The sequence below is a fragment of the Haemaphysalis longicornis genome, unplaced genomic scaffold (assembly GCF_048455015.1).
Source record: "Haemaphysalis longicornis isolate Haplotype H1 unplaced genomic scaffold, Haemaphysalis longicornis Haplotype H1 scaffold_9, whole genome shotgun sequence".
Lineage (NCBI taxonomy): Eukaryota > Metazoa > Arthropoda > Arachnida > Ixodida > Ixodidae > Haemaphysalis > Haemaphysalis longicornis.
The window spans coordinates 64,844,049-64,868,326 of NW_027526460.1; the positions used below are offsets into that span (position 1 = coordinate 64,844,049).

At 48.4% G+C, this 24,278-nt stretch overlaps 1 protein-coding gene across 2 annotated transcripts; it reads right to left on the minus strand.

Annotated features, from left to right (window-relative positions):
• Positions 1 to 423: 423 nt before the first annotated feature.
• On the minus strand, positions 424 to 24,191 carry Mefts (elongation factor Ts, mitochondrial). Of its 2 annotated transcripts, none has more exons than XM_077684069.1 (7): positions 23,960 to 24,191; positions 20,668 to 20,854; positions 19,487 to 19,615; positions 16,439 to 16,561; positions 13,519 to 13,729; positions 7,259 to 7,560; positions 424 to 1,524 (listed from the first exon to the last, which is right to left on the minus strand). In XM_077684069.1, the coding sequence occupies exons 2-7, from the start codon at positions 20,818 to 20,820 to the stop codon at positions 1,360 to 1,362; spliced, it is 1,083 nt and encodes a 360-aa protein (XP_077540195.1). In that variant the 5' UTR covers positions 20,821 to 20,854; positions 23,960 to 24,191; the 3' UTR covers positions 424 to 1,359. The 2 variants fall into 2 exon arrangements, with proteins under 2 accessions (XP_077540195.1, XP_077540196.1); XM_077684070.1 differs by having other exon boundaries at positions 23,945 to 24,153.
• Between the last annotated feature and the right edge of the window lie 87 nt (positions 24,192 to 24,278).

Genomic DNA, 24,278 nt, shown 5'->3' on the forward strand with positions numbered 1-24,278 from the left:
TTGTCCCTGTGTCCTAGCGCTTCAAGATTCCGTCATGTCATACCAACAGGCCCAAAGCAGCACCCTCGTGAACTTTAATTTTCAGTGCGTTAACTGCACGTTAGCATTCAAGTGATGCGATCAAATGGAACTAGAGGCGCTATTACAGACATCCAGTCGTGTCACCGCGACAGGTCAGTTAGGTGGCCGCCAATCGCACAAACAAGGTTCCGCGACGTCATAGAAAAGTTGCGGGAAATGGGCTAGGGGGGTCGCGACTGCTTCACACATTTTCTTTAATATCTCCGTTATTTGTCCGAAGATTGCGATGATATTGATATCATTGTTATCGGGACTAAGCAGTCTTTTTAATAAACCCAATTTGTATTTTGTCTTCATGGCTCCTTTAAGGAACACGTTCACCGACACACCCAACGAGACAGGTCAGGCTTCAACATGGTTTATTACCCAACAAGATGACACAGCATGCACGTGTGACGGGGGTCAGAATGCCAAGGTATACATCGTTGCGCGTACAAAATACTTGCGCTCAACTAAAGGGCACATAAATTATACATCAGGCAAACACGGCTACAACAGCATAACTGCAAATGCGGAACAAATATGAGAATACGCACATACAGTACACGCTGCCACAGTGGTCCAGTAATAATGCCTAGACAGCGATGCGCAAAAGAACACGGGCGCCAAATGCCAGTGCAAACGCAGCCCGCTAATGTGAAAAATTGCGTCCGCAGTAGATAATGAGCGTGAGGTGATGCATGTAGACATTGCATGGAGGGTAACAGATTCGTACGGTTGCTTGCTGAGAGCTATAAACGACAATGCCATGCAAAATAACATCAACAATAGCTCGCACATTCGAGGGGGTCAGAGAAAGTGAGAGTCAGAACAGTGTAGGCTTGAGAGAACTCCACCACACACACATCAACGGTGCTAAACTACCAATAGACGGCGCAATGCACGAATTCCATCTGCTACTCGCTAAGACTAGGTCCATCTACAACAGCGTTCTTTTTTTCATCTATGGTGAAAACAGGGGAGGGAAGAAGTGATTGCCGAGGTTCATAGTTTCAACATCTGCGAACACTGACCCCGAAAAATGTCATGCTCTAAGCCTGCTTCTCGAATTCCATCGTAGCAGCTTGAAGGGGGCGCTATTAGCAATTTTTTTTCTCGCTAAGCTGAAAAGCGACAATGCCCAGCTGTTTGCAAAAAAACCCTCCTCGACGCATTCCAGACCACCATCAACATGCCGCGCACGCCGGCCCTATATCGGCAAAAGTCGCCGCAGTGACGGTCGCAGAGAGAGTAAAGGCACTAAGTGGGCAGACGTCGGCGTCGTCTTTAAGAGCGGGGCTACTCGGCGGAAGCCTTGTCGTTGGACTCCCCACACGCGAAGCGCTCAAAGTCCATGATGTCGATGCAACTCCTGGCCACCACGTGACCCACCCGGATGGTGGGGTCCACCACGTACTCTTGGAACAGCAGCCGCGTCTCCTCCACCTCTTCCTCCACGGGTGGCTGCGTGCAAGGTTTGAGGAAAGTGGTTGGTTGGCCAACACCAGGCCACAGACTTGAGACGCAGTGTGTACAATCAAACGACTGTGTAACAAAGTGTGCGGGACTGCGACAATGCTTTGTCATGCTCGCCACTTCACGGACACCAATAAAGCAGATAAGCATGCTGAGAGAAACATGTTTAGCCAGGACAAATTCAAATGGAACGTCGCGGGGCGAAGGGAAAAGGCAGTTTTGTTTTTAACAATTGCAGCCCCATTTAGCGGCAGAAAAATTGCTTCCCCCAATGATTCGGCACAGTTGTCGATAAGAAGAGCAATTTGGCAATCCGGGAGTTTCGTTGTCTCCTCCAAAAACTGCTATCATTCAGGCTGTTTTGTTCCCAACGGTACCTGTTGGAAGACCGCGCACGGCCTTAAAACATTCTACTTTCATTCACTTTCTAATTACAAGTGGCTCCAGTTTTCAAGCCAAGCTTTATTTTAAGCTTTAGTTTAAGTTTCCTTCTGCCTGTGCGAATCGTTAGAAAATTCCGCTCGGTGAAGTGTACAAGGGGAAAATGCACATCAATCTTTTTGTTGGTGCATTTTTGTAATAATTAAACAACTTTAAAGAATCTTTTACAATAATGTTTTTTTTTTCTTTTGCAGCGACAGGCAACTTTCGAGCTTGTTGGTAAACCGTGCCAAGTAACAGTGGAATCTTCCTCTGCGGTACACGATGGAATGCTTGCTGGAGTGCACCTCACACAGACAATGGCACCAGATTTGCACACCCCCCCCTTCTCTTTTCCCACAGAATATCAGTACAAAACTTTATGCTGTAGTCGTGGAGCAGTGGAGTTTCTGACAGTTCCTCCGTTGCCGTGTGCGTAGAGCTGGCATGCTGGCAAGGAATGCAAAAATATTAAAGCCGTTCCTCAACGTGAAAGCTGACGGAAGTGTAGAGCAGTGATTCGCCATAATGGGCTGTAGTGCCGTTATCCGCTCACTGCTACCACCCCATGCAATTCAAATTTCCCGCCTACGCAGTGCTCGCACGCTCCCTGCCTGAAACTGCGCCAGCAGGACTTCTGTTCTTTTTGTGCTTGCTTTTTCTCCCGCACGTGCCAGCGTAGCACTGCCGCTTTATTTTTTCACTTACTATCGCAAAAACCAACCCAACGAGCGTTCCTAACTAAAGCGACGCGGGCGCAGCCGGTTAATTATGTATATTTTGCCCCAAATGTACTTGCAGTTTTCTTTGCGCTCAACAACGGGGAGATGTATGATAAGTGCCAGCGGTTCATGAGTTTCGAACGTTTATGGCTATATAAACCCCTTGGCTTTCGTAGCCTCTAGATTACACCGCGACAACAGCCGCTACGATAGAACACCGTGTGGCTCTACTTGGGTCCAGTGGGCGAGCGACAACGACAAGGTGAGCCCCTAAAGTGCTCTGCACTTAAAACAACAGACATACCGTATACACTCGTGTAAGGGCCGCACTTTTTTTCCGCGATTTTGATGGGGTGCGGCCCTTGCACAGAAGTGTGAAATTTTTGTTCAATTTTCGATCCACGCATGCAAAAACCTATTTAATCATGCCATATATACATAACCATGGAATATCTTGCGTCTAGCTGCGGACATCCTCGCTAGATGTCTTCATCGGTGTCGCTGCTCGGGCTCGTCTCGTCGCCGCTGCTCGCGTCATCCGCATGTTCATGGATCAAATCGTCCTCAGTGCCGTCCATGGCACTGGAAATACCGGTCACCTTAAAACTCTTTACAATAATGTCTGCGGACACCGCATGCCACGTGTTTAAAATCCAAGAGCAGACCAGCTGAAGCGACGCCCGCTTCAGTCGTCCGGTCGGCGTTTTCTCGTGGTGGCCCGCTGCCATCCATTCAGAGTACAGGCGTCTGAATTCTGCTTTAAACGGCCTATTAATAGACACATCCAGTGGTTGCAGCATGCTTGTTAAACCACCGGGGATGACCGCCAGATGCGTACGACCTTCTGCAAGACGAGCCTTCACGCGCTCTGTAAGGTGGCCACGAAAGCTGTCCAATACGAGCAGTGCCTTGCGTCGCAGCAGGCCTCCCGGCCGGTTAGCCCACACCGTTTTCAGCCAGTCCACCATTAGTTCATCGGACATCCAGCCGTTTTCCTGCACTCGGACAATGATTCCATTTGGGAAGCTCTCCTTGGGTAGCGTCTTTCGCTTAAACACTACGTACGGGGGGAGCTTCCTTCCGTCCGCTGTGACAGACAGCATAACGGTGCAACGCTGACGCTCGGCACCGGTCGTGCGCACAAGGACGCTCTTCGCGCCAGTTTGGTTGACCGTCGTGTTTTCAGGAGAATCGAACCAAAACAGGCGTTTGGTCCGCGTTTCCTATCTGGGATAGGTGGTACTCGTGCTCCGCTCGCAGCGCGTTAACAAAGCGGTGAAACTTTATCACTTTGTCATCGTACTCGCGTGGAAGTCTTTGGCAGAGTGTTGTCCGGCGGCGGATGCTGAGTTGTTGTCGCTTCATAAATCTCCGAAGCCATCCCTCGCTTGCCTTGAAATCCGTAGGTGAAATGTTCATGTGGCGTGCGATTGCAAGGGCCTTGACGCGGAGCATCTCGGTTGACAACGCGTAGCCGTCTTTCCTGATGTCCGTGACATATTTCATCAGCTCCTTCTCGAGTGCTGGAAATTTGCAAGGCTTGCCGCGGAATGCTTTCCTAGTCTTGTTTGTTGCGGCCAGCTCTTCCTTTTGGTCACACCACCGGCGCACGCACTTGTCGTCGACGTTGAACTTCCGGCCGGCTGCACGTTTTCCATTCTGTTCGGCGTATGCGACAACTTGAAGTTTGAACGCAGCATCGTACGCGGTTAAGCGTTTTTTCTTTTCCATCACAAGCGGTTGTGCTAGGCAGTCGTCAAAATCAGCAGTGGCACAAAGGATCAATGGCACCGGTGAGAAAAGCGACAAGATCTCCCAGATAGAGTTGCGCGCCCGAGGCTCAGAGAGAGCGCCGCGTGACGAAGCCGCAGGACAGCTATTGCCATCTGGTGGCGCCCGCGAAATTCGCCGCGCGCCGTACGCGAGACGCGACGACGCTGCCGATTGCTGGCGAGATTTTTTTTTTTTTCAAAATTTGGCCTGCCAAGTTTTGGGGGAGCGGCCCATTAGAGCGCGGCCCTTAGTCGAGCGTATACGGTACGTGCTAGGGACGCCCACAACAACTGCGCAGGCTGGCCCCCTCAGCCCCGCTATCATCACATCTAATGCTTGTGCTACACAGCATCTCCAACCGACAGTTGAATGCTTACTTCACAAATGTGGCTAATGGATAGCCAACGTGCCACTCGACAGACAATTGGTTTGGAGGTTTTTGGAAGGCCTTTTAAACTACCAAGCAGCACAGGGATAAAGCTTGCCAGTAATTTATTACAGAGTTTTGTTTTTCTTTTCCCGTTTTTCAGAGGCTGTGTTTACCATCATCGTGTTCCACACTCAGCTTGCATCTTAACGGAGCGGATGGGTCTTTGGGGCTGAAAAACGATCAAACTTTTTTTGAAAAATGGCACTTTCAGCCTCCACGGCCATTTTTCTATCAATCTGCAAATTATCTCATCACACGGCACCATATTTTATTGTAAATAGCATTTTAAAGTGCACTGTACAGCTCAGTTTGTACAGAATTCAATGGTGAAACAGCACATCTCTTGCAATGTGAAGCTAGCATTTCGCCCTCAGATATCTTGGCACCCACAGCAGGTACAACTGTAATTTTTTTTTTGCTTCTGATACATAAATGTGTGGAGAGTACAATGTTGGACACAAATTTTTCAAATGGAGGCTTTGGAAAATTATTACTGCGTTCAATTGACACCCCCTGCGAGCCATTTTTCGGCACAGCGCGGGAGGAGTGAGGTTCAGTGTGTTGTAGAATGATCAAAAATAGCTAAATCAAAAAAGTTCTTCCAATGCTGCATTCTTTTGTCATTTGTCTGCCTAGCCACAGGGTGGTAATCGCCATTCTGTATGTAGTGGTTATTTTGCAATTGTGATCCAAAATAATGGCAATTAATCATTAATTATCTCCAAAAACAATCACGTTGCAAAAAATCTAATCGCAGATTTGAAATCAGCACGAGAAACTCCATAATGCTGTGCAAGTTTCATTAAAATTGGTTAGAAAATAAAAAAATAGCTACAAGACCAGTCTGCCCCCTTAACCTTCTGTGGTCCGTTCCGAAAACACAAAGCGGCCATAGCAGTCCGCTGTTAAGGTACGTTCAACTTGGGTGCTCGAGGTTAAATTTTGCAGTTTTTCTAACTGCCATGAATCCGCATGCTTTGTATGCATGATGCACCATCTCTTGAGGGAGACAAGTGAATTCTGTTTGTTGAGGTTTACTTCTTTTTGCACAGGGGAGCAGCAGCACAATGTTCAGCACAGGCCTTCTGGATTCCAGAGCGTTTTCACGTGCGCGCTGTTTGCTGAGAGAGAAGCATGATCGCTTTCTCATCGCATCCGCTCTATGGTGGTGCACTTAGGGAAAGCGATGATGACTTCAGTGAGGAAGAGAATTGCGTGCCTCCATCAGTTACTAACGACAGCGGTTTAACAGAAGCTAGTGTGACGAGGACTACAATGGCGGTGGGGACAGCGCCGTACGGATCATTACCCTGTGAGCTACGCATTTTGTCGAGAGACAATGAAATGGTGGCGACAGCTTTTTTTCCTGGCATCTAGAGGTTTCCATTGTCAGTGGTTTTACTTGGAGGCGCCCACAGCTGCAGAATCATGGCAAGAAAGAGCAGCGAAACCTGCAGTACCGCCATAACCTCATCCAACAGCTGGTTGGGTGACCTGAGGGCTTGAGCCAAAAAGTGGGGCCTGTCCGTATGTATGTATGGAGTGGGAGGAAAGGCTAGATGGGATGGGCCATTTCATCTACAAGCTCCCAGGCCAAAGCAGCAAGGACTGTGACGTTTGCAGAGATATAAAAACAAAAGAAGGCAGGAGGGAAACTGTTTTTTTTGCAAAACCTGCAGTAACAACCCTGGCCTGCACCCACGAGAATGCTTCGAGTGGTTTCACATGCTGCTCAAATACCAGTAAATAGGAGTTGCAAGCAGAATGCAAGAGAAACAAAATAAATATCCTGCGAGTTTCTCTTGCACAGTTTCTGGTTTTCTTCGCGGCACCGGAAATTGTAAAAAAAAAAAAAACGTGGTTGATTCCTCTGTCATAGGAATCGGTAAAACACGAAAGTAAAATGTGCAGCAAAATCTGTAGCAGAGCATGGTTTGCGGGTTGGCAACTGTCTTGTGGGTGTGCTTGGCGAGCAACGTCCTGCTGGCAGGTCACTTCGGCAAAGTCGCAGTGGCGTCATTTCCGTGACAGATGTGACGTCAGTGAAATCTTGGTGTATCCCGGCATAAAACACTCTCGTGTCAAAATATAAAACCCGAAAACGAACAACCCCAAGTATAACGTGCTCTTTGGTACTAAAGGTTGCTTCCCTACGAGAAGACCTTGTGTGCAGGGGTGCACCCTTTACAGGCCGCTTGCTTCGTTGTACTGGCATCACTTCCGTGACGGATATGACGTCAGTGAAGTCTTGGTTATCCGGGAATAAAACACTTTCGTGTTAAAATAGTTGCGGACCAGAACAGCTGGAAAGTGGGTAAAAGGTCTGGTCCAAAAAGGGTTAGAGCTTTCCCCAGAACCGACCAAAACTGCACCCTACCTCTTGTTCTTCCTCCGCTGCAGCGGCAGCATCCTCGGCTGCTGTCGGTGCGTTTTCCGACGCTCCCTCCGCAGCCTTCTTGGCCTCAGCCTCCTGCTCACTCTTCATCAACTTTTCGTCCTCTTCCTGCTCCTGTGCCTCCAGCCTCTTCTCGAAGCTCAAGTAGTCGTCAAGGAGCCCCACCGTCTTAGGGTTCAGGGCAACCACCTGCTGGCAGAGGTTCCTCCCCAGCTCCTCCATCTCCTCCTCCCCGACAGGGCTGTCTGCGAGCTCGCGGAACGCCACCACAGCACCGTACCGACCTGCACGGGGGACAGAGAGAGGGAGAGAGGGAGTTAATGAGAGAGGGAGAGGAGAGGGAGTGAGAGAGGGGGAGAGTTAATGACAGAGAAAGAGTTTATGAGCACGACAATGGCAGTGGAACCCTAGGCCGGGAACCCACGTGTTGCCCTAGCTGTCTTCGTCCGGGTCACCAGAAGTGTCCAGTCCTCCTGTCGAGATCCCCAACCCAATATCCAGCAAATGCAAATGCTGCCAAAAGCCGGGCAGTACACTCAGACATGGTGCCAAAGAGTGTCGAAAAAAATTAAAGCCGTTCCACTCAATGTGAAAGCTGTCGGAAGTGCAGAGCAGTGATTCACCATAGTGGGCTGTGGCGCCGTTATCCGCTCACTGCTGCAACCCATCACGCTTTTCGTCGCCCTGTATCCTTTCTCTCCTGCTGAATTCAACGGAGGTTTGCCCAACGCATTTCCAATTTCCCGCCTACGCAGTGCTCGCGCGCCCCCTGCCTGAAGCTGCACCAGCAGGAGCTCTGTTCTTTTTGTGCTTGCTTTTCCCCCCGCACCTGCCGGCGTTGCACTTGCACTTTTTTTCTCGCTTACTATCGCAAAAACCAACCCAGCGAGCATTCCTAACTAAATGAACGCGGGCGCAGCCGGTTAACAGCGTATATTTTGCCTCAAATGTATTTGCAGTTTTCTTTGCGCTAAACAATGGGGATATGTATGACAAGTGCCAGCGGTTCACGTCACGAGTTTCGAACGCTTACGACAATATAAACCGCTTGGCTTTCGAAGCCTCTGTGGGACGCCGCGACGACAGCCGCTACAACAGAACGCCGTGTGGCTCTACTTGGGTCCAGCGAGTGAGCTAGGACGACAAGGCCCTAAAGTGCCCTGCACTTAAAAACAAGCACCTGCCATTCCCCCTTCTTCGCATCCCCAGCCCCTGCCTCTCGGATTAGCTTCTGTTTGGCGGAAGAGCGGTCGATGCTCACGGATTCCTGGGAAGAGGGAACCACTCCTACAAAAACACCATAAAGTCTCTCTCTCTCTCTCTCTCTCTCTCTCTCTCTCTCTCTCTCTCTCTCTCTCTCTCTCTCTCTCTCTCTCTCTCTCCCCCCCCCCCCTCCTCGCACAAACCGGTCGCTTTCGAGCAGACAAAAGTGCAACAAAACACAGTCAACACTGCTTCGTAGAGTGCCTCTCACTCGCCTCTCTCCTGTTTGTCTGGCCGAACGAATCCATGTAACAATCAACACAGCACTTTGAAAATATGACGGCAAAGCGTCTGTCGTCACGATGGATCATCATCACAGCGAGATCTGGCTGCAGCTAGCATGTGAAGAATACGTGTTAAAACTGAGTGAAGGACATGTTTACTGTCTTTAAATAAGACTTCACCCACCAATCTTTTAAAACACGAGTGCCTGGATAATAAAGGTGCGGGATATGAGAATGGTAAGGCCCAGCTTGGTGGCCATTCTGCCAAGCTGACCGTGCAATGCTCATTCCGAGAGCTTTGGTAAGACGCCTTCCGCGAACAAGAACAGCGTCTGGGAACTGTCCCCACTCTACTTTTTAACCACAGAGAATGATGCATTATCGCTGGTCCCCACTGTAACCCACTCACTGGTGGCATCGAAATCTGGCTCTTCACAACAGACAGTTCATCTCCTTGCATTGAACAAGGTGAAAAACCAGGATCCCTCTTCCCATCACAGATACAGTGGAACCATGATAATACAACTTTCAAGGGACCGCGCGAAATCATCGTACCACTGGGGTGTCACGTAATAGGGGTGTGGGTAAATGCCGACCTAGTAAGCAGTCGGAGTATGAAACTGCCCAGGCCAAGTGAAGCAAACAAAAGTACGACATAAGGTAGAAAAAGGGCGAGAAAAAAAAAAAGTAACAGAGCGATGACATGGCTTTGAAGGGAACTGGTAAGCATGTGGTGTATACCGGAGGGACCTGACGGTGCCAACCACCCATCATAAAATTCGAAACCTGGAACGTAAACCCGGCGGCCGCGAGAGAGAACATGGGGCGGCGAGAGAGCAGACGAGAGAGGAGTGCACTTTCACTATGACGTACGAAAACTGTTCAGCTCATTATAGACCTTGTATTCATTCAACTCTGCGTATTTAATGAAAAAAGAGAAGCAAGAACCCTACAAAGCAGGGAGAGGGGGAGAGAGAGCGTTTTGAAAAGAAGAAACTTGGATTGAACGGGCAAAGAAAGTGGCTGTTCAGTCGGCGTTGTGGGGTTGCGTCGTGTGTGTTTTCCCGTTTGTTGCCTCAATGGGAGCTTCAAATTTGCAGTCGGCTGGCCACCTAGGCTTTACTTCCCGCGGTTTGCGCCTTGGCATTCTGCTGCTGCATGGGGCCGTCGAAAATCAACTGCCACCTGCCAGTACCTGTGTGCTGACGATCTTTGCAGATAAATCAGCGTCAAACAATGGTTAAAAAGAAACAAAGGTCAGGACGAAGTGGCCAAGCGGCGTAAAAGACGAGAAAAACGCAAGTTTATACGCCTCGAGCGCGGCCTGTAGGGGCACCACTGAAATCCCCCTAGCGGCCCGTTTCGAAAGCAGGCGCGGGAGTCCGCGTCCCGCTCCCCAGTGCCGCCGCTGCTTTTGCGGCACGTTCACGACTGACCTTTACCGTTTGCGGGCGTTGGAAATCCATGTTTATGTGGAGCAGTCACTCTGTTCGCAAATGGGGTGTGTTTACGAGGGCACAAATGTTTCTGACGCCATCTTAGTTTGGTGTATTCGGTCTGTATAAGCTCTAGGTGTGTGTCACAGGCCAGCGTCGCAGAACCGGCGTATGATGGAGCCGATTGTAGTTACAGTAGAATCTCGATGATACGATTCTGGGTGATACGAATTTCGGGATGATACGAATTTCTGAAAAGTCCCGGCAAAATTGCATTGTTTGCAATGGGGAAAATTTCGGCTGTTACGAACGGACCTGCGTGGCCCGGCGGATGATACGAACGAGCCGGCGAGGCGCCCGACTGCCGAACAAGCAAGTGACGGCTCTCTCTCCCCATTTGTCACTCTTCTTTCTCCAGAAACGGCCGGGCTGTTGTTTTCTGCTCGCGAAAACGCGCCCCGCACGCCCCATGCGCGCCGCGAAACCTCTCGCACGCTGCGCGTGCCGCGGCCGGCGGCGGCAACATGGCGGCGGCTTCGGCCGCGAAGTGGCACGGCCGCTTGAGCGACTGCTTCTAGCCGCTCTTTAAAATGCTGCTCAAGGCAGACACGAAGTGTCTTGTGCAGTAAAGGAGCTGATAACGTTGGCGAAAACGGTACTATAAAACACCACCCGCGCCGCAAGTGAAAGCGCCCATAAAATATCTGCCGGAGTGCTAAGCCTAAACATCTCGGGCGGAGCCAGCGGGCTGTCTCGAGCGTTTCGCAAGTCGTCAGCGTCTTTTTCTGACCGAGGTAGGAGATACCGCGGGCGCGAAATCGTCAATGCGGCCGTGAAAATACAGCGCGCGCAAAGCCGAGGCGTGCGAATCGCGTGCAAAAACGCACCATGCGGTTCACGCTTGACTGTTGCGGCGTGTAGCGAGCTTGGATACCGGGAGTGAGGAGACAAGCGTGAAGCTAGGCGAAGCGTTACGCGCTCCAGAAAGGACTGCTTTGTGACGTGGGGGTTAAAAAAAAGCAGAAAAAATCACGGATTTGTTCACGCCAAAGTAAGAAAAGAAATAAACGAAAACTTTTTTCAGCGCTCAATTTTTTGGTCTGTGTTGGTTCATACGAATTTCGGATGATACGAATATTTTTCGCGGTCCCGCGAGATTCGTATCATCGAGATTCTACTGTATAATGACCTGAATTTACTAGCAGTCTCTCCGTAACCACCGGTTCCTCAGATGTTCATGCGACGGCTATACACTACGATTTAGATCAGTTTTTTGCGCTGACATAATCAGCGGAGCACTCATACCTGACAGCACGCCAGTTACGTTTGCCAGTTACGTTTGCCTCAGATATTGATCACCCCCATTTACAAGCCAGTCTGTGTTAATTTCGGGAATATTCAACAAAAGTACGATGGACAACGCATAATTATACTCGGGGATCAGCACACGACAGAGTCGTCTTTTCGTGAGGTGAGCGCCCACAAATGTATCTGCTACACATATACTCTGCGAGCAGCGCGGCGACGGGCTTAGAATATAATTCGCGTCCGCGACTAATGCTTCTTCTAAATATCGTCATATGGCACAGGGAGCCGGCAGAATAAAGCAGGAACTGAAATCAGAGTGCCTTATCACTTATACCACACTCTTCCAACGACACCTTTCATCGCTTGCTGAACAGCCTATCCTCTATACTTCCATAAATGCGTCCGCCGTACGATTAGCTGTTCGTTGAAGTAGAAAAACAAAAGAAAAGTGAACGCGAGATTTGCTTGATTCCGCTCCGCATTTGTACACAGCGTCCCCCCCCCCCCCCCCGCCGTAGTCTCGCGAAATAGCAGTGCATTTCGCGTATAGTTTATAGTTGGTCTAGTGAACCCTACCTGGCTCAAGTTTGGACGAACGTCTTAAGCATGTCAGAAGTAGCACTGTATTTTTTTTTTTCATTTCTGTTAGAGCTATTCTGTTTCCTAATTCCGCACTTGCGCAGCATTTATTTTTCCGTGGTTTCATTAACTTGCTTTGGTTCTTGCTATAAGGCGTGTGTGGGCACACATTTAACGACGCACAGGCTTGGAATATACTTAACATTTTCGCATGGTTTATATTCTTATAAAAGGCATAAGTTATTGTCCGGGATTGGGTAATCGCATCCCCGAAACATATTTTTCTCCGACGTACATATTCGAAACGAAGCCGCATACGTTGTCCACGCTGCAAAATAAAGCCAACCTCTCATTTTGCCAGTATCAGGTCTAAACGAGGCGACAGCAGAGTTCATTTGTGCCTGATGTTTTGGAGGTGGCAGGGGTGATATGTTGCTACCGTCGGTGACGCCCGGAAGAGCGGCGACGAAGCGCGCAGAACCGCGTCCCCGGGTAGTTCTTGCAGGCGATCGTGTACTCTACGAAGACGCAGCTGCTTTTTAAGTGACCTAAACCTACTCTTTGCCTATAGACGTCACCATAACAAGTTTTTTTAGGGTGCGGAAAGGCGAAATGAAGCGAAACAGAACCAAAACACTGCACGAGCCCCTATCAGCCACGCAGCTCAAATCCCGTCAACGCCGCGGAGAAGCGGCGGCAGGCGGCGCAGCGATCGCGAAGCTCGAGGCGTATACTCGGCAGGTACCGTCATATGCAGCGGACCAGGTGCACCCGAGCATTGTATAATCCGGGTTTTTAGTGCATTGTTACCATGGGGAGTTTGAAGGGACCACGGTGATCCGTCGTAAGAAGCGAGTCATCATTAGACTGGGGATGTATCCCCAGGGTTCTACTGTAGTGACGTAGAACGGCACATGCTATACTCAGTTACAACTCAAGAACGGCACCACCTCATGTAGTGTATCACTCCACCAAAGCGCCGGACCCGTGATGTCAGTGCACGTGCGTTTTGAAAGGGGTTTGCTATGAATGCGTGATATCGTCTGCCTTGTCTCACGCAGTTTATTTGTCGTCACTGGAGTTGTTTATAAGCATATTAAGTCCAAAAAATCACGGGAACGGCTTACGCCATGTTCAAAATATTCCCAGTAACGCCCTACTTGCGCCGCGTGAAGAAACATCCGGCTACAGTGATAAGGCACAGCGGCAACTTCTGGTGCCGTTCTTAAGTTGTTACCGAGTATACTGTCCTCCTTGGATCACAATTCCCCACCTAAAGAAAGCGGCACCACTGACACCGCACCAGTGCAAAGTGATTAAGGTGTGTTTGTGGGCATACAAATTCCTCCCTTCTTCAGTACAGTATAACACCCAGCCCCGAGTTCCCCACCTGCCCACTTGGGGGAGCGGCAGTAGCAGTGGGCACGCATACCGAAGCAGGGGTACTTCTTTCCGCTGGCCTGGCTGTCCTGTGGGTGGCAGTATCCGGCCAGCACCGTGGTGCCGGCCTCCCCCCGGAGGCAGAGTGCCCGCCGTACGGCCACCTTCTCGCCCAGCTTGCCCACAGCCAGGGCCTGGGCCTCCTCCACCGTGTGGCCGTCTCGGATGCGAAGGCGGGCAAGTTCGGGGGCACCCAGCCGCACCTAGGGAGGGCGTGGAGGGGCGGGAGAGGGTAAGCTATGAACAACACCATCATCATCATCCTGTTGGCGTCCACTCCGCACATGGAAAAGGCCAAGGTCAAAGGGGCCATGCAGACAAAGCACAAGTTTGGTTCATTCGAAAGGTTGCCTCGTTAGAATCATACTGACACCGTTTTTAACGTACACTTCACCCAAGTAAGCTATATAATCAGACAAAAAGGGAATGGCCATGCGAACCACTAGCTCATTTCCCGCAACAGAACATATGATGTCATATGTGCCCAGCTGTGCAATTTACTGAGGCCCGCAAAAGCAAGCGCAAATTAGGCGTGGCTAATAAGCATGCCGAACGAGCTATTTTCGCTTAACTCTTTCCTTTACGGCGCCTATTCAATTTCGATCAATTTGATCGATGGATTCAAGTTGAAATTCCCGCGCCCCAACGCGCTCCATGGACGTGAGGCGCCATCTGAAATGAAGCTGAAGAAGCACACAACCCGTGTCAGTTTCGGTTTTGGTTTCCGGAGACCCGGTGATTTTTGACCTTGCTGGAAAGATAAGCGAGCCCCTAGCGATAGCGGCAGCCATGGCGTCGTTGTCGGGCGCCAGGTCTGAAAGGAGTCGTCGTGTTTCTCGCGATTCTAGTGTTGCTACAGTCGATATTTCTGATGAAAGTGGTAGCAGTGGCCCTGAAGAAGATTCCCTATCATCAGAGTTTAGCACCGACAACGATGAAGCCCTCAATCAACCTGGAACGTCTTCGTCTGCTCGATGGTGAGTTTTTTTTTCGGGATTTATCGCGTTTTTGAGCACCTGCGAGGGGACCGAGCGTGTTGTCACTGTTATTATCTCTACTCTATCCGCAGGGTCTCTACATCCTATGGACGCGATTCGATGCCTCCCGCTGCACAACGCGTGAAGTTTTGTCCAAGACGGAGACCGGGGGTCGATCTGAGCATGGCGCGACGAGTGCTAACTTTTTTTTTTTTTGCTGTGCTAACAATTTTTTACGTGTACTGTTGAAACTTTTAGTATTGTTAGCTATATAAACGTGCCACAAAACATATATCTTGAAATTTTTTTACTGACTTATTTGTGCCCCCCACGCTCACTTTTCCAAAAAAATTTTGCGGTAGTTGCAAAAATTCTGTTGTTTGGGATTTTTTTTCTGTTATTGTGTTGCACACACACATTTTATACTTACTATATCATTAAAAGCGCATTTATTTGTCTACATTTTGGTATATTACAATAAACATGAAAAAACTTTTATATAACAATAAAAAAATTTCCTGCACCTTATGAAAACGGGTCTTTTTCTGGCGGTAAGGAAAGAGTTAAATGTAATGCATATTCATTTTACAGCAGTAAGAATGGTGGGGTAAACAATGAAAGTTACGAAAATAGACGTAAGCATAGAAGTATTGATGCGCACTGCTGTTGGTACTGGGCGCACTATACTGTTTTAGCTGCACAGCACGGCAGCGCTTTGGGGTTGTCTCAGACGACACTGGCCGATCGGTGTAAGCAACAGTGTCTCACATGGCCATATTTGTCAAGCGAGCACCATGTTTCACGAAACAATTATTTTCTACCTTAACAAAAAGAAGCCAAGTGCAAATGTGGCCACAAAAAAAGCAAAGGCAGAAAATGGCCCACCGCAGTATTATGGCACCATCTAGGTTGACTAACGGTAAATAAGGCTCCCCAGCACATATGATGTCATTGCAGACGTCACCAAAACACATGATTTGCTGGAGAATCCAAATTTTAACTTAAATTGATTAATTTTTCAGTGAATAAAGCATCGTTTGCTTCCGGACAAGTGCTGGGGGGCAGTACAAAACACGAAACCGTTCGAATAAAACAAACTTGTATTTTGTCTGCATGGCTTCTTTAAGCTACAATCTACCGAATTAAGTTTTGATGAGTCCAAAAGCAATGGAATTACACTAAAAAAGAAACTAAAACCGTATAATCATAATGTTTGTGTCCACTCCACCCCTGGAAAATGAGGGGGTAGGCTACAAATTACCCGATGTTCACCATCATCCCCAAATTACCACAACTACCATCATTGTCAATTAGTCTGCATCTATTGCAGGATGAAGGCCCCTCTCCCTAAGCTCTCCAGCCAATTCTATCTTGAGTTTGCCTAGCCCACTCTTTTCCCCCGAACTGGACTTTTTAGTTCACCCCTCCATCAAGCCCTCGGTCATCTATACAAGAGCATATAGAACTACATGGTGCAAGTCCAAAGCTGGAACTTGAAAAACGCCCACCCTGGGGCGTCAGCAAAACAGTCACTTGTCATCAAAGTTAACCATTTCTAGCTCCTTTGGCTGGCCCCTTCTTACCCCGACATGACAACCCCACTGCGGAACTGACATAACAAATGGCCTTTTCTAATATAATTTCTTCTATTACTGACTCAGGCAAGTCTTCTGGACTTTTTCTGCACTATCATAAAGAGCGCAAAAACAAAGCTCTGGTAGTAGCCCTTCAGTCCCGAGGTGTATACACATGCAACAGCCCCATGCAGATATATGTTTACAAATCCTTCAACAGAGCCTCCTGCCCTAAGGTTTCATCAGTAAAGAAGCAACTGCCCACTCCTCCCCATTACAGACTCTGTTTAGAGCGCCACCAGAGTTCAGCAGGGGCTGCACTGGTGCAACCCTAAATTGGAGGGGGGGGCAACACGCATACCTTCATGATGGCAGTCTCCAAGGTGGGCAGCTTCTTGGCGTGGCTGAAACACGAACGCACCAGCTGCTCCGCAAACTGCCGGAACTCGGGGGTGCGCGCCACAAAGTCCGTTTCACAGTTCACCTGCACCAGTGCAGGCACAGTGTCATAATGATACACTACCCGTTGTACTGGGTACACCTAGGAGTACACCTGCAGTACACCAAAGGTGCACTGGCAGTGTACAGGGAAGCTACAGGTGGGTTGCTCGTGAGGCCTACTTTACACAGCCACACAATCCTAATGACAGCAACCTTGAATTCAAATTGTAAATTTTGGGGGTTTTTAGCGCACCGAAGATGCACATGGGCTACGTGGCACACAACAGCAGAGGGCTGCAGATGAATTTGACCACCTGGGGACCTTTAACGTGTGCCAAAATCTTGACACACAGGAGTTTTTGTTTTCCGCCTCCATAAGAAAAGCGGCCACCTCAGTTAAGGCCGAACCCGCATCCTTGGGCTCAGCAGCACAACAACTTAACCACTGAGCCACCGCGACAGGTCTTAAGGTGAAACAGAAACACTACTTAGGGGAACAATGCATATGAATGCAATTTACCCACAAATCAAAGGTGCCCGTTACACCCCTAAAACTGCCACAAATGAATCGTGAAAGCCAGACCTGCTGAACAAGTAAAAGCAATTCACCTCAACTCCGCTTATTTTTCTCGACCATGGCATATGGGCAGTAGGAAGAGTCGGGTAATACAGCTAGCCCTCCCAATAAAAGTTAGTGCACATTTACGGACAAGACACAAGAGGGACGGAACGGGCTGGTGCTCGTGTGTTTTGTCCGTAAATCTTCACTAACTTTTACTGCGAATGGCACGAACCAACTAGCGCAGCAAGAAGTTTCATCAAGCTAGTCCTCACGATGAACTAAGCCACACAAGGGATGGGACCAAAGTGCCGTTACGCTCGATCTGACGTGCAACATTGATCTTTATGCAAGCACAGTCTAAAATTGGGCGACTGAAACTTGATGCAGATTTTTAGGCTTGAGCGATCATTTTGGCAAGACAGTAAAAGCTCGTTCATTCGAACCGGAAGGGGAAGCCATCTCAGTTTGAGTTTATGAAAGTTTAAAGTACAGTACAAGTGAATAATAACTACAGTAAGCTGCGATTGGGGAGCAGTAGGGTATGTCAACGACCTGATGCTTGAAAAAATTCCTTTGTTGCCATCTGCCTTTTGTCCCTGAAGCCCTTTTTGCTCAAATGAGCGAAGGTAACACAAGGCTTCTTTTCACGTCATTCAAAACAGATCAAGAGGTGGGCGGCATTCACTCTGGTCACGACTTTGGAGCGGACAGCTACACTGGTGCTCAACCCGCCCCTGCATATAATCCGCACCCCCCTTTTAGCCCACCGGAAAAGAAAAATAAAATCCTCGCGTATTGCCCGTACATTTGATACAGGAAAGGCTGCACCAAAGCTGCCGCTCAAGCAACACATTGCATACTACGTATACAGAAAAAAACGTACATTTAGCAAGCAGAATACACTGACTGCAAGACAAAAGTTACAATTCACTAAGTGTTCCTGCTCTCGCTAGAGCTATCACTTGAGCCGCAGTTCTCATCACTGTTGTACACAAGGTCATCTTCGGTTCCATCCATGTCGTTTGTGATGCAGCATTTTGTTAGCCTTTTTTGCGCCATCTCAACTGGAACCGCCTTCCATCCCCTCCATGCCTTGTCCTCGTATGTTTTGCAAAATCGCTGCCATGGAAGGCTTACCCAGTGTTACTGCGTAGGAGCTTCACGGCACAACCTGCATTGCTGTGAAGCTGCACTAAAGGAAGAACCCCACGTATTATCCGCACCCCTACTTTACCACTGAAATTTTCGCATTTTTGGTGCGGGTTATACGCGCAAACATACGGTATTCCTTCTACTTCTCGCTGTTAGTGACAAGTTGTAAGCGTGCGACCTGAACTATGTTGTCGTCATTGGCCCACACACCACACACCACTGCACTTATGCCCACATCGATGTAGTACACAAAGAATACGTCTTTCGAAACATTCGTTATGGAGTTTTAGTTAGGTTTTACCGAAGTGCACCATCTCTCTGTGTTTTCTCCCTTCAGGATGTGAATAGTGTTGCGTTTAGGCAGCGGGTGTGTGTCTCCGGCAGTGCACCGGGCATCAAACTGCCTAGTTCACAGAATCCATTTTATCGAGCTCGGCCGGGCCAAATTGTACAGTTTGAGTTATCCATAAATTCGAAAGACTATAATACCTGTGCTGCACGAGCGTTTCAAAGGACATTTGAGCAGAATGGCCTTCGAAATTTCAAATGTCATTCGAACTGGAAGGAGACGTTCCGCCGATCTACACAACAATTCTGAAAGGCAGTTGAAAGTTTCTGCATTCGCCTGCCATGTTTTGGTGTTGCCCCTGCCGCCCTGTTTCGTTCGTGACAGAAATTTAATTTCAGAGTTAAAATGGGAAAGAAAACAATTGTTAGTGATCAAATTGATAACAATCTACAAGCGCGCACAAAAGATGTACTACTAACAGCCAGTTTCTTTATTTTTGCCTTTTTTGTACCACCGGTGTTGAGAGTAGTACCAAGTTACCTTGTAATTGGGGAGTGAGTGATAGAAAACAAAAACAGGTGAAAAATTATGAAGGTCGAGCACTTTAAACACTAAATTTTACTCGTAAATAATTGTTTTGTAATTACGGCATGCAGAAACTGCACCTGAAAGTATGACCGTTCTCATTTCAAAGGCCTTTGAGAATCTCAAAGGTCGTTGGTGGCCCTTCTTTGACTCAAATGGCATTTCAATCAAAGGCATTTGAAAAACATTGTGTAGCAGCTCAAAGGTGTCACCTGAGTCAAATGACATTAGACTCAAATGCCTTCGAAACACTCGTGTAGCACAGCTAAAGTTTGAATTAACCAGCTATCACTGTATATCATAACTAGCAGAATACTAACGATGCCGAGCATGACTGTGCCCTCAACATGCCCTTGCTCAGAGCGACCCATATAGCTGACCTCAGCCATGGCCGCGTAGGGCCCGTCCACGTGGATGGCGACGAGGCCCTGGGCGGTGGAGCGGCTCTGCATCTTGGTCGCCTTGGCCCAGCCCTGCTTCTTGGCCTCCTCCGCAAGCCACTTCTCCGCCTGAGAGGTCGAAGAAAGGAGAGAAATGACAAAGTTACGATTTAGATGCCGTTCGCCACAGCAACAAGTTTCTCAGAAACTGCATTCACTTGTTTCAGATGCAGAGTAGAAAGAAAAAAGGATTGAACAGCACGTGTACGTCTGTGGTCTTCCGTGATGTCACAGAAGCTTGTTTATGCAATTGGCAGATGGCTGTGCAATTGTAGTAATGCCTCAAGTTCCATTTGATCGTATCACCTGAATGCTAACAGGCAGTAAACACACCACCACCATCATCATCATCACCAGCCTATCTACGCCCACTGCACTGCAAAGGCCTCTCCCGTGGATCTCCAATTACCCCGGTCCTGTGCTAACTGTGACCAATTGATCCCCGCAAACTTCTTGATCTCATCTGCTCATCTAACTTTCTGCCGCCCCCTGCCACGCTTGCCTTTTCTAAGAATGCACTCTGCTACCCTTAATGACCAACGGTTATCTTGCCTTCGCATTACATGCCCATGACCATTTCTTATTAATTTCTACTAATACGTTTTTAACATGTGTTTGTTCCCTGACCCACTTTGCTCTCTTCTTCTCCCTTAATGTTACACCTGTCATCTTCCATTTCATTGCTCGCTGAGTCGGCCTCAATTTAAGTTGAACCCTCTTAGTGAGCCTCCAAGTTGTTTCTGCCCCGTAGGTGAGTACCGGTAAGATGCAGCTGTCATACACTTTCTTCTTCAGGGACAATGGTAGGCTGCCATTCATTATGCAAGAATGCCTGCCGAATACACTCCACCCCATTCCCCACTCCGCCAGAAGGACAAGAATGGGGTGGAGTGCAGCAAACACACTGATTACCATATTTTCAGTGCTTGCCCATGCCATGTCACTCCGCCCATATTACGTTACTGCTGCACAAAATTTGAAAGTTGTTCAATATTTCATGTGTTTTTTTCAGTTGAAGAAATCTCCTTCGTGGCCGGAATGAAGCTCTACAAACAAGGCTTCACCGTGTCTTCGCAGCAGCCCCTCTACCCGCAGCCCCGACCGCAGCGGTCACTGCGCACCTTGCTGAGGTCGTTGTCGTTGGCCTCGAGGGCCTTCTTGCAGTTGGAGAAGGTGTAGCCAGTCTTCTTGCGCAGCTCCATCAGGGCCGCCTTCTCCACGGTGCGCAGAGAGGCGCATGTTTGCAGACACCGGGTGAGCACCTGCGCAAACATGCTGCTGCTGCTGCCGCCCCTGGCACGCCGACACCTGGGAGTTAGCGCCACGCATCCCAATGGTAAGGCCGGGTTCAGACTGTTGCCGCAACTGTGGTAATAACTTTAAAGAATGATGTCATTTCACGTCCCAGCCAACCGAACTGCATGACATGCCATTTTTTCACGTCCACAGACCACAATATGGCTTTTGCGTTGGTAGTCTGAACATAGCCCAAGTTGCTCACCAAAGCACAACTTTTGCAGCGAAGCTGTTTATGTCTCGGTTTCCGCACATGCATGCGTCAAAGGAAGTCCCGATGGCAAAGGATAACTGCGCTCACTCTAGAGAGTGTAAGATGCTTTATAGCTCTCAATTTGATGTAGGTATCTTGAAAAACATTATACTAAGTTAGCCGCAGACGACTATGACTATATCATTATGATGAGTTTCATCTACTTAAGTACGTAGTTCACGGTGAATTTGTAAATACTGTGGAATTTCCGTCTGTTGTCAGTACACGGACTTCTACGGGAGGGAAATGGACAGCCCCATGTTTGGCTACAAGAATAAAGCTCAAGTCCTTTCAAGTTTCGTTCTCTCTGTCTTTCAGCTAGTTACTTAAAACTATGCTCAATCACGAGTTACAAGCAAATGTGTTTTGTTTCGTGCACTTTCGGGACCCAACTCACTGGTCATCCTTTTCCACAGAGTGGAGCGGCACCAAATTCTTTTCTTTATTTTTCATCTCACGGCTCTAGTCAAAGCTCACTCAAAAACATGCCCACATCAACTCACTCGGGTTGCTGTTCAACTAGAAACAGAGAACCCGTAAACCCACAGAATCCCTATTTGTAACAGGGTAGACAACAGTGCGTTGTCCACTCACTGAAGCTTGTGTGTGGATCTTTGTTTTACATGTGTTAGGCGTAACAACAATTGTGTCAACCCCACTGAAGAAATGTCGCACTTTAAATGCACCTTCATCCACCAAGCAAGGCCTTCCCAGCTGTTCGGAAGCATACGATGCAATGTGTGCAACTGTCGTGTGTACATTGTACTAAAAGAAAATCAATATTATTTTATTCTTTTCAAGAAATTGGTTGACCGAAAATGTGAGCACAGGTGACAGGTGCTAGCATTCGAGAAGCAGGTGACCCGTGACTTCTGCCTGCTGTTACATACTGCAGACTACGTATTGCAAACAGTTGTTAAAGCTGTTAGAAGAGACGCAGCATGAAATGGCTTTCAGTGTTACTGAGGCAGCCTCGCAGCAGCATAAAAGTAGCGCAAGATTAAGACATCTTTGTGTCATTGTGAACAGAATGCCCATGTGAGTCGGTTTCGCACTGGTACACATTGCTGTGGTAGTATGAGAGACCACACCCTCCTGTGCTATTCAGGAGAGTAATAATGATACTAGCAGCTTCAGTAGTGCAGAGGAGGCAGAATTCACCTAGCTCTAGCTCACTACATTGACTCTACCTAACCTAGCCAGTGAGAAGAAGCGGTTTAGCCAGTTGGGTAAGAACGCAGACAAACTATCCTCCCCATGAGCTGTGATTAGTCTGTCTTGATTTTTTACTCAACCGGCTAAACCGCTTCCACTCACTAACTAGGCAGAAACACTCTGGCGGAAGCAAGATCAAGGAAGCAAGTAACCTTCCCCCTATAATCCTAGCTACAACTGCAATGGTAATAGGGTGTTGTCAACAGCCGTTTTCTACCCTCACTGATTTAGCAACCAGAGACCGCAACAGGGTTGCAGCTGAAAGCTGTCCGTCATTCCCAAATTTACCTCAAATGAAAATACATTCATTTGCTGGATTAAACAGGGACACAAGCACCCATATCACAGGGAAACAAAGTAGAAAGAACAGCTCTAGGCTCTCACAATGGCATTTTATTGCAAGGTAATTAATAGTTTAGTATTGACCTACGAGTAACGCACAAAGCAAAACCCGTGGAGGCACAACTCACTGTCCCCACACGGAACTTTGTATGAAACCTTCCACTTATGATTGAGCCCAAGATCATGCATTTACGAGCCTCTTCAGGCTGAAGAAGCTGCTTTGTTAAGGCCAAGGAATTGTCGATTTGCCACAGATTGAAGCAAGAGTCGTATCAACATAACGATCAAACCCTGGGGAATCGGCGCCTACACAGTTAACAAGCTTCTTCAATGATTTTCAGGCTTTCTTAGTAGAGGGAAGGCGCTCTATAACAAGACTACGGCCACGCATATTTTCAGCCCATACTATGCCTGCACATACTTCAGTACGTCCGGTCCTAGATCACTATCTAGCACAGGAGTGATACCACTATGCACACACACACACGGAAGCCCTTCCTTTTTTTTTTTTTTTTTTGAGCGTGGAAAATATCGCACTCTGAGATAGGGAAAAAAGAAAACCGGAAAACACGGTAGTCACGAGGTGCAGTTATTGCACAAGAAATCTGTTTACTCCTTCGCGACGCAAGAAAACACTATTTTAAAACAGCCTTTGCTTGATGCTGCGGTTTGCTGTGCATGACATTGAAACTCTAAACGCCGGTGTACGATGCGAAAAAATACGTGCACAATATGATGCACAACAAAATCACAAATGCGCTGCAAAAACAAGACAAAAATCTCGATCAGTAAGCACACAAGAGCTGCTATGTGACGCCTGATGAGAGTGGGGTAAGCTAAGGTTTGTTATAACAACTCTCCAGCAGAAAGAAAACAAAAAAGAAGGCGGGGAGGGCCGCAAGAAAATAGCCAATCGTTAGCAAAGTTTCTGTCGGAATCTACCATTTCACGGTGTCCCCCATAGCACTAGCAGTACAATTTTGTTTTTTTGAGCTTGTGAAACACTGCGATATGCCCGGCAGCATGAGTAAATATCAACAAGTTTCACGCAAACTTAAACTGCGCACGGCTCTACAGGCACACCCATGTGCGCTCTCCGTTCACAGCCTTCACTCGGTCTGCTGGGCAGTAAAATAACCATGCCGGACTTCATAGAGGTCACACGGCGTACAATCATTTTCAGCATCTTCCGAAAGGCTTGTTTCTTTACGATCATGTCTAACGCGACGCTTTTCGGTCCCCTGCAGAGCGGAACAACAGGGTAGAAAAGAATTAAAGCGTGGATCTCGTACGCGTCGTCGGCTCACCCGCGTTGTTTCACGCAATGACACGAGGATCCAAGACTTCGACGTCGACGCCCACGGGGTCGCTACGCGGTAGAGCACGTAGCGTCGTCGCACTTGGCACGAAACACGCGAGATGGTCTACTGGTAAGCGAAACGATGCAGCAGAGAGCATGTGGGGGTCCAGGCGCGGCAAGGCCAGCAAGGTAGGAAGGAGTACGCAGATCACGAACCGGCACTAGGCATCGCATCGCTAGTTGCATCGAATTGATCACGCTGCCGATGCTGTCTGAAACGCATACGGCGCATGCGTGAACAAACCGTGGTCAAAAATCGCGACGTC

Bases quoted from the DNA above. Each gene is read 5' to 3' on its own strand.
- Mefts (XM_077684069.1), bottom strand. From the start codon at position 20,820: ATGTTTGCGCAGGTGCTCACCCGGTGTCTGCAAACATGCGCCTCTCTG. The intron at 7,561-13,518 runs GTATGCGTGCCC...TCCCCCGTGCAG, and splicing joins AAAGAAGTACCCCTGCTTCG to GTCGGTACGGTGCTGTGGTG. The intron at 1,525-7,258 runs GTAGGGTGCAGT...CCTTGCACGCAG, and splicing joins CAGCGGAGGAAGAACAAGAG to CCACCCGTGGAGGAAGAGGT.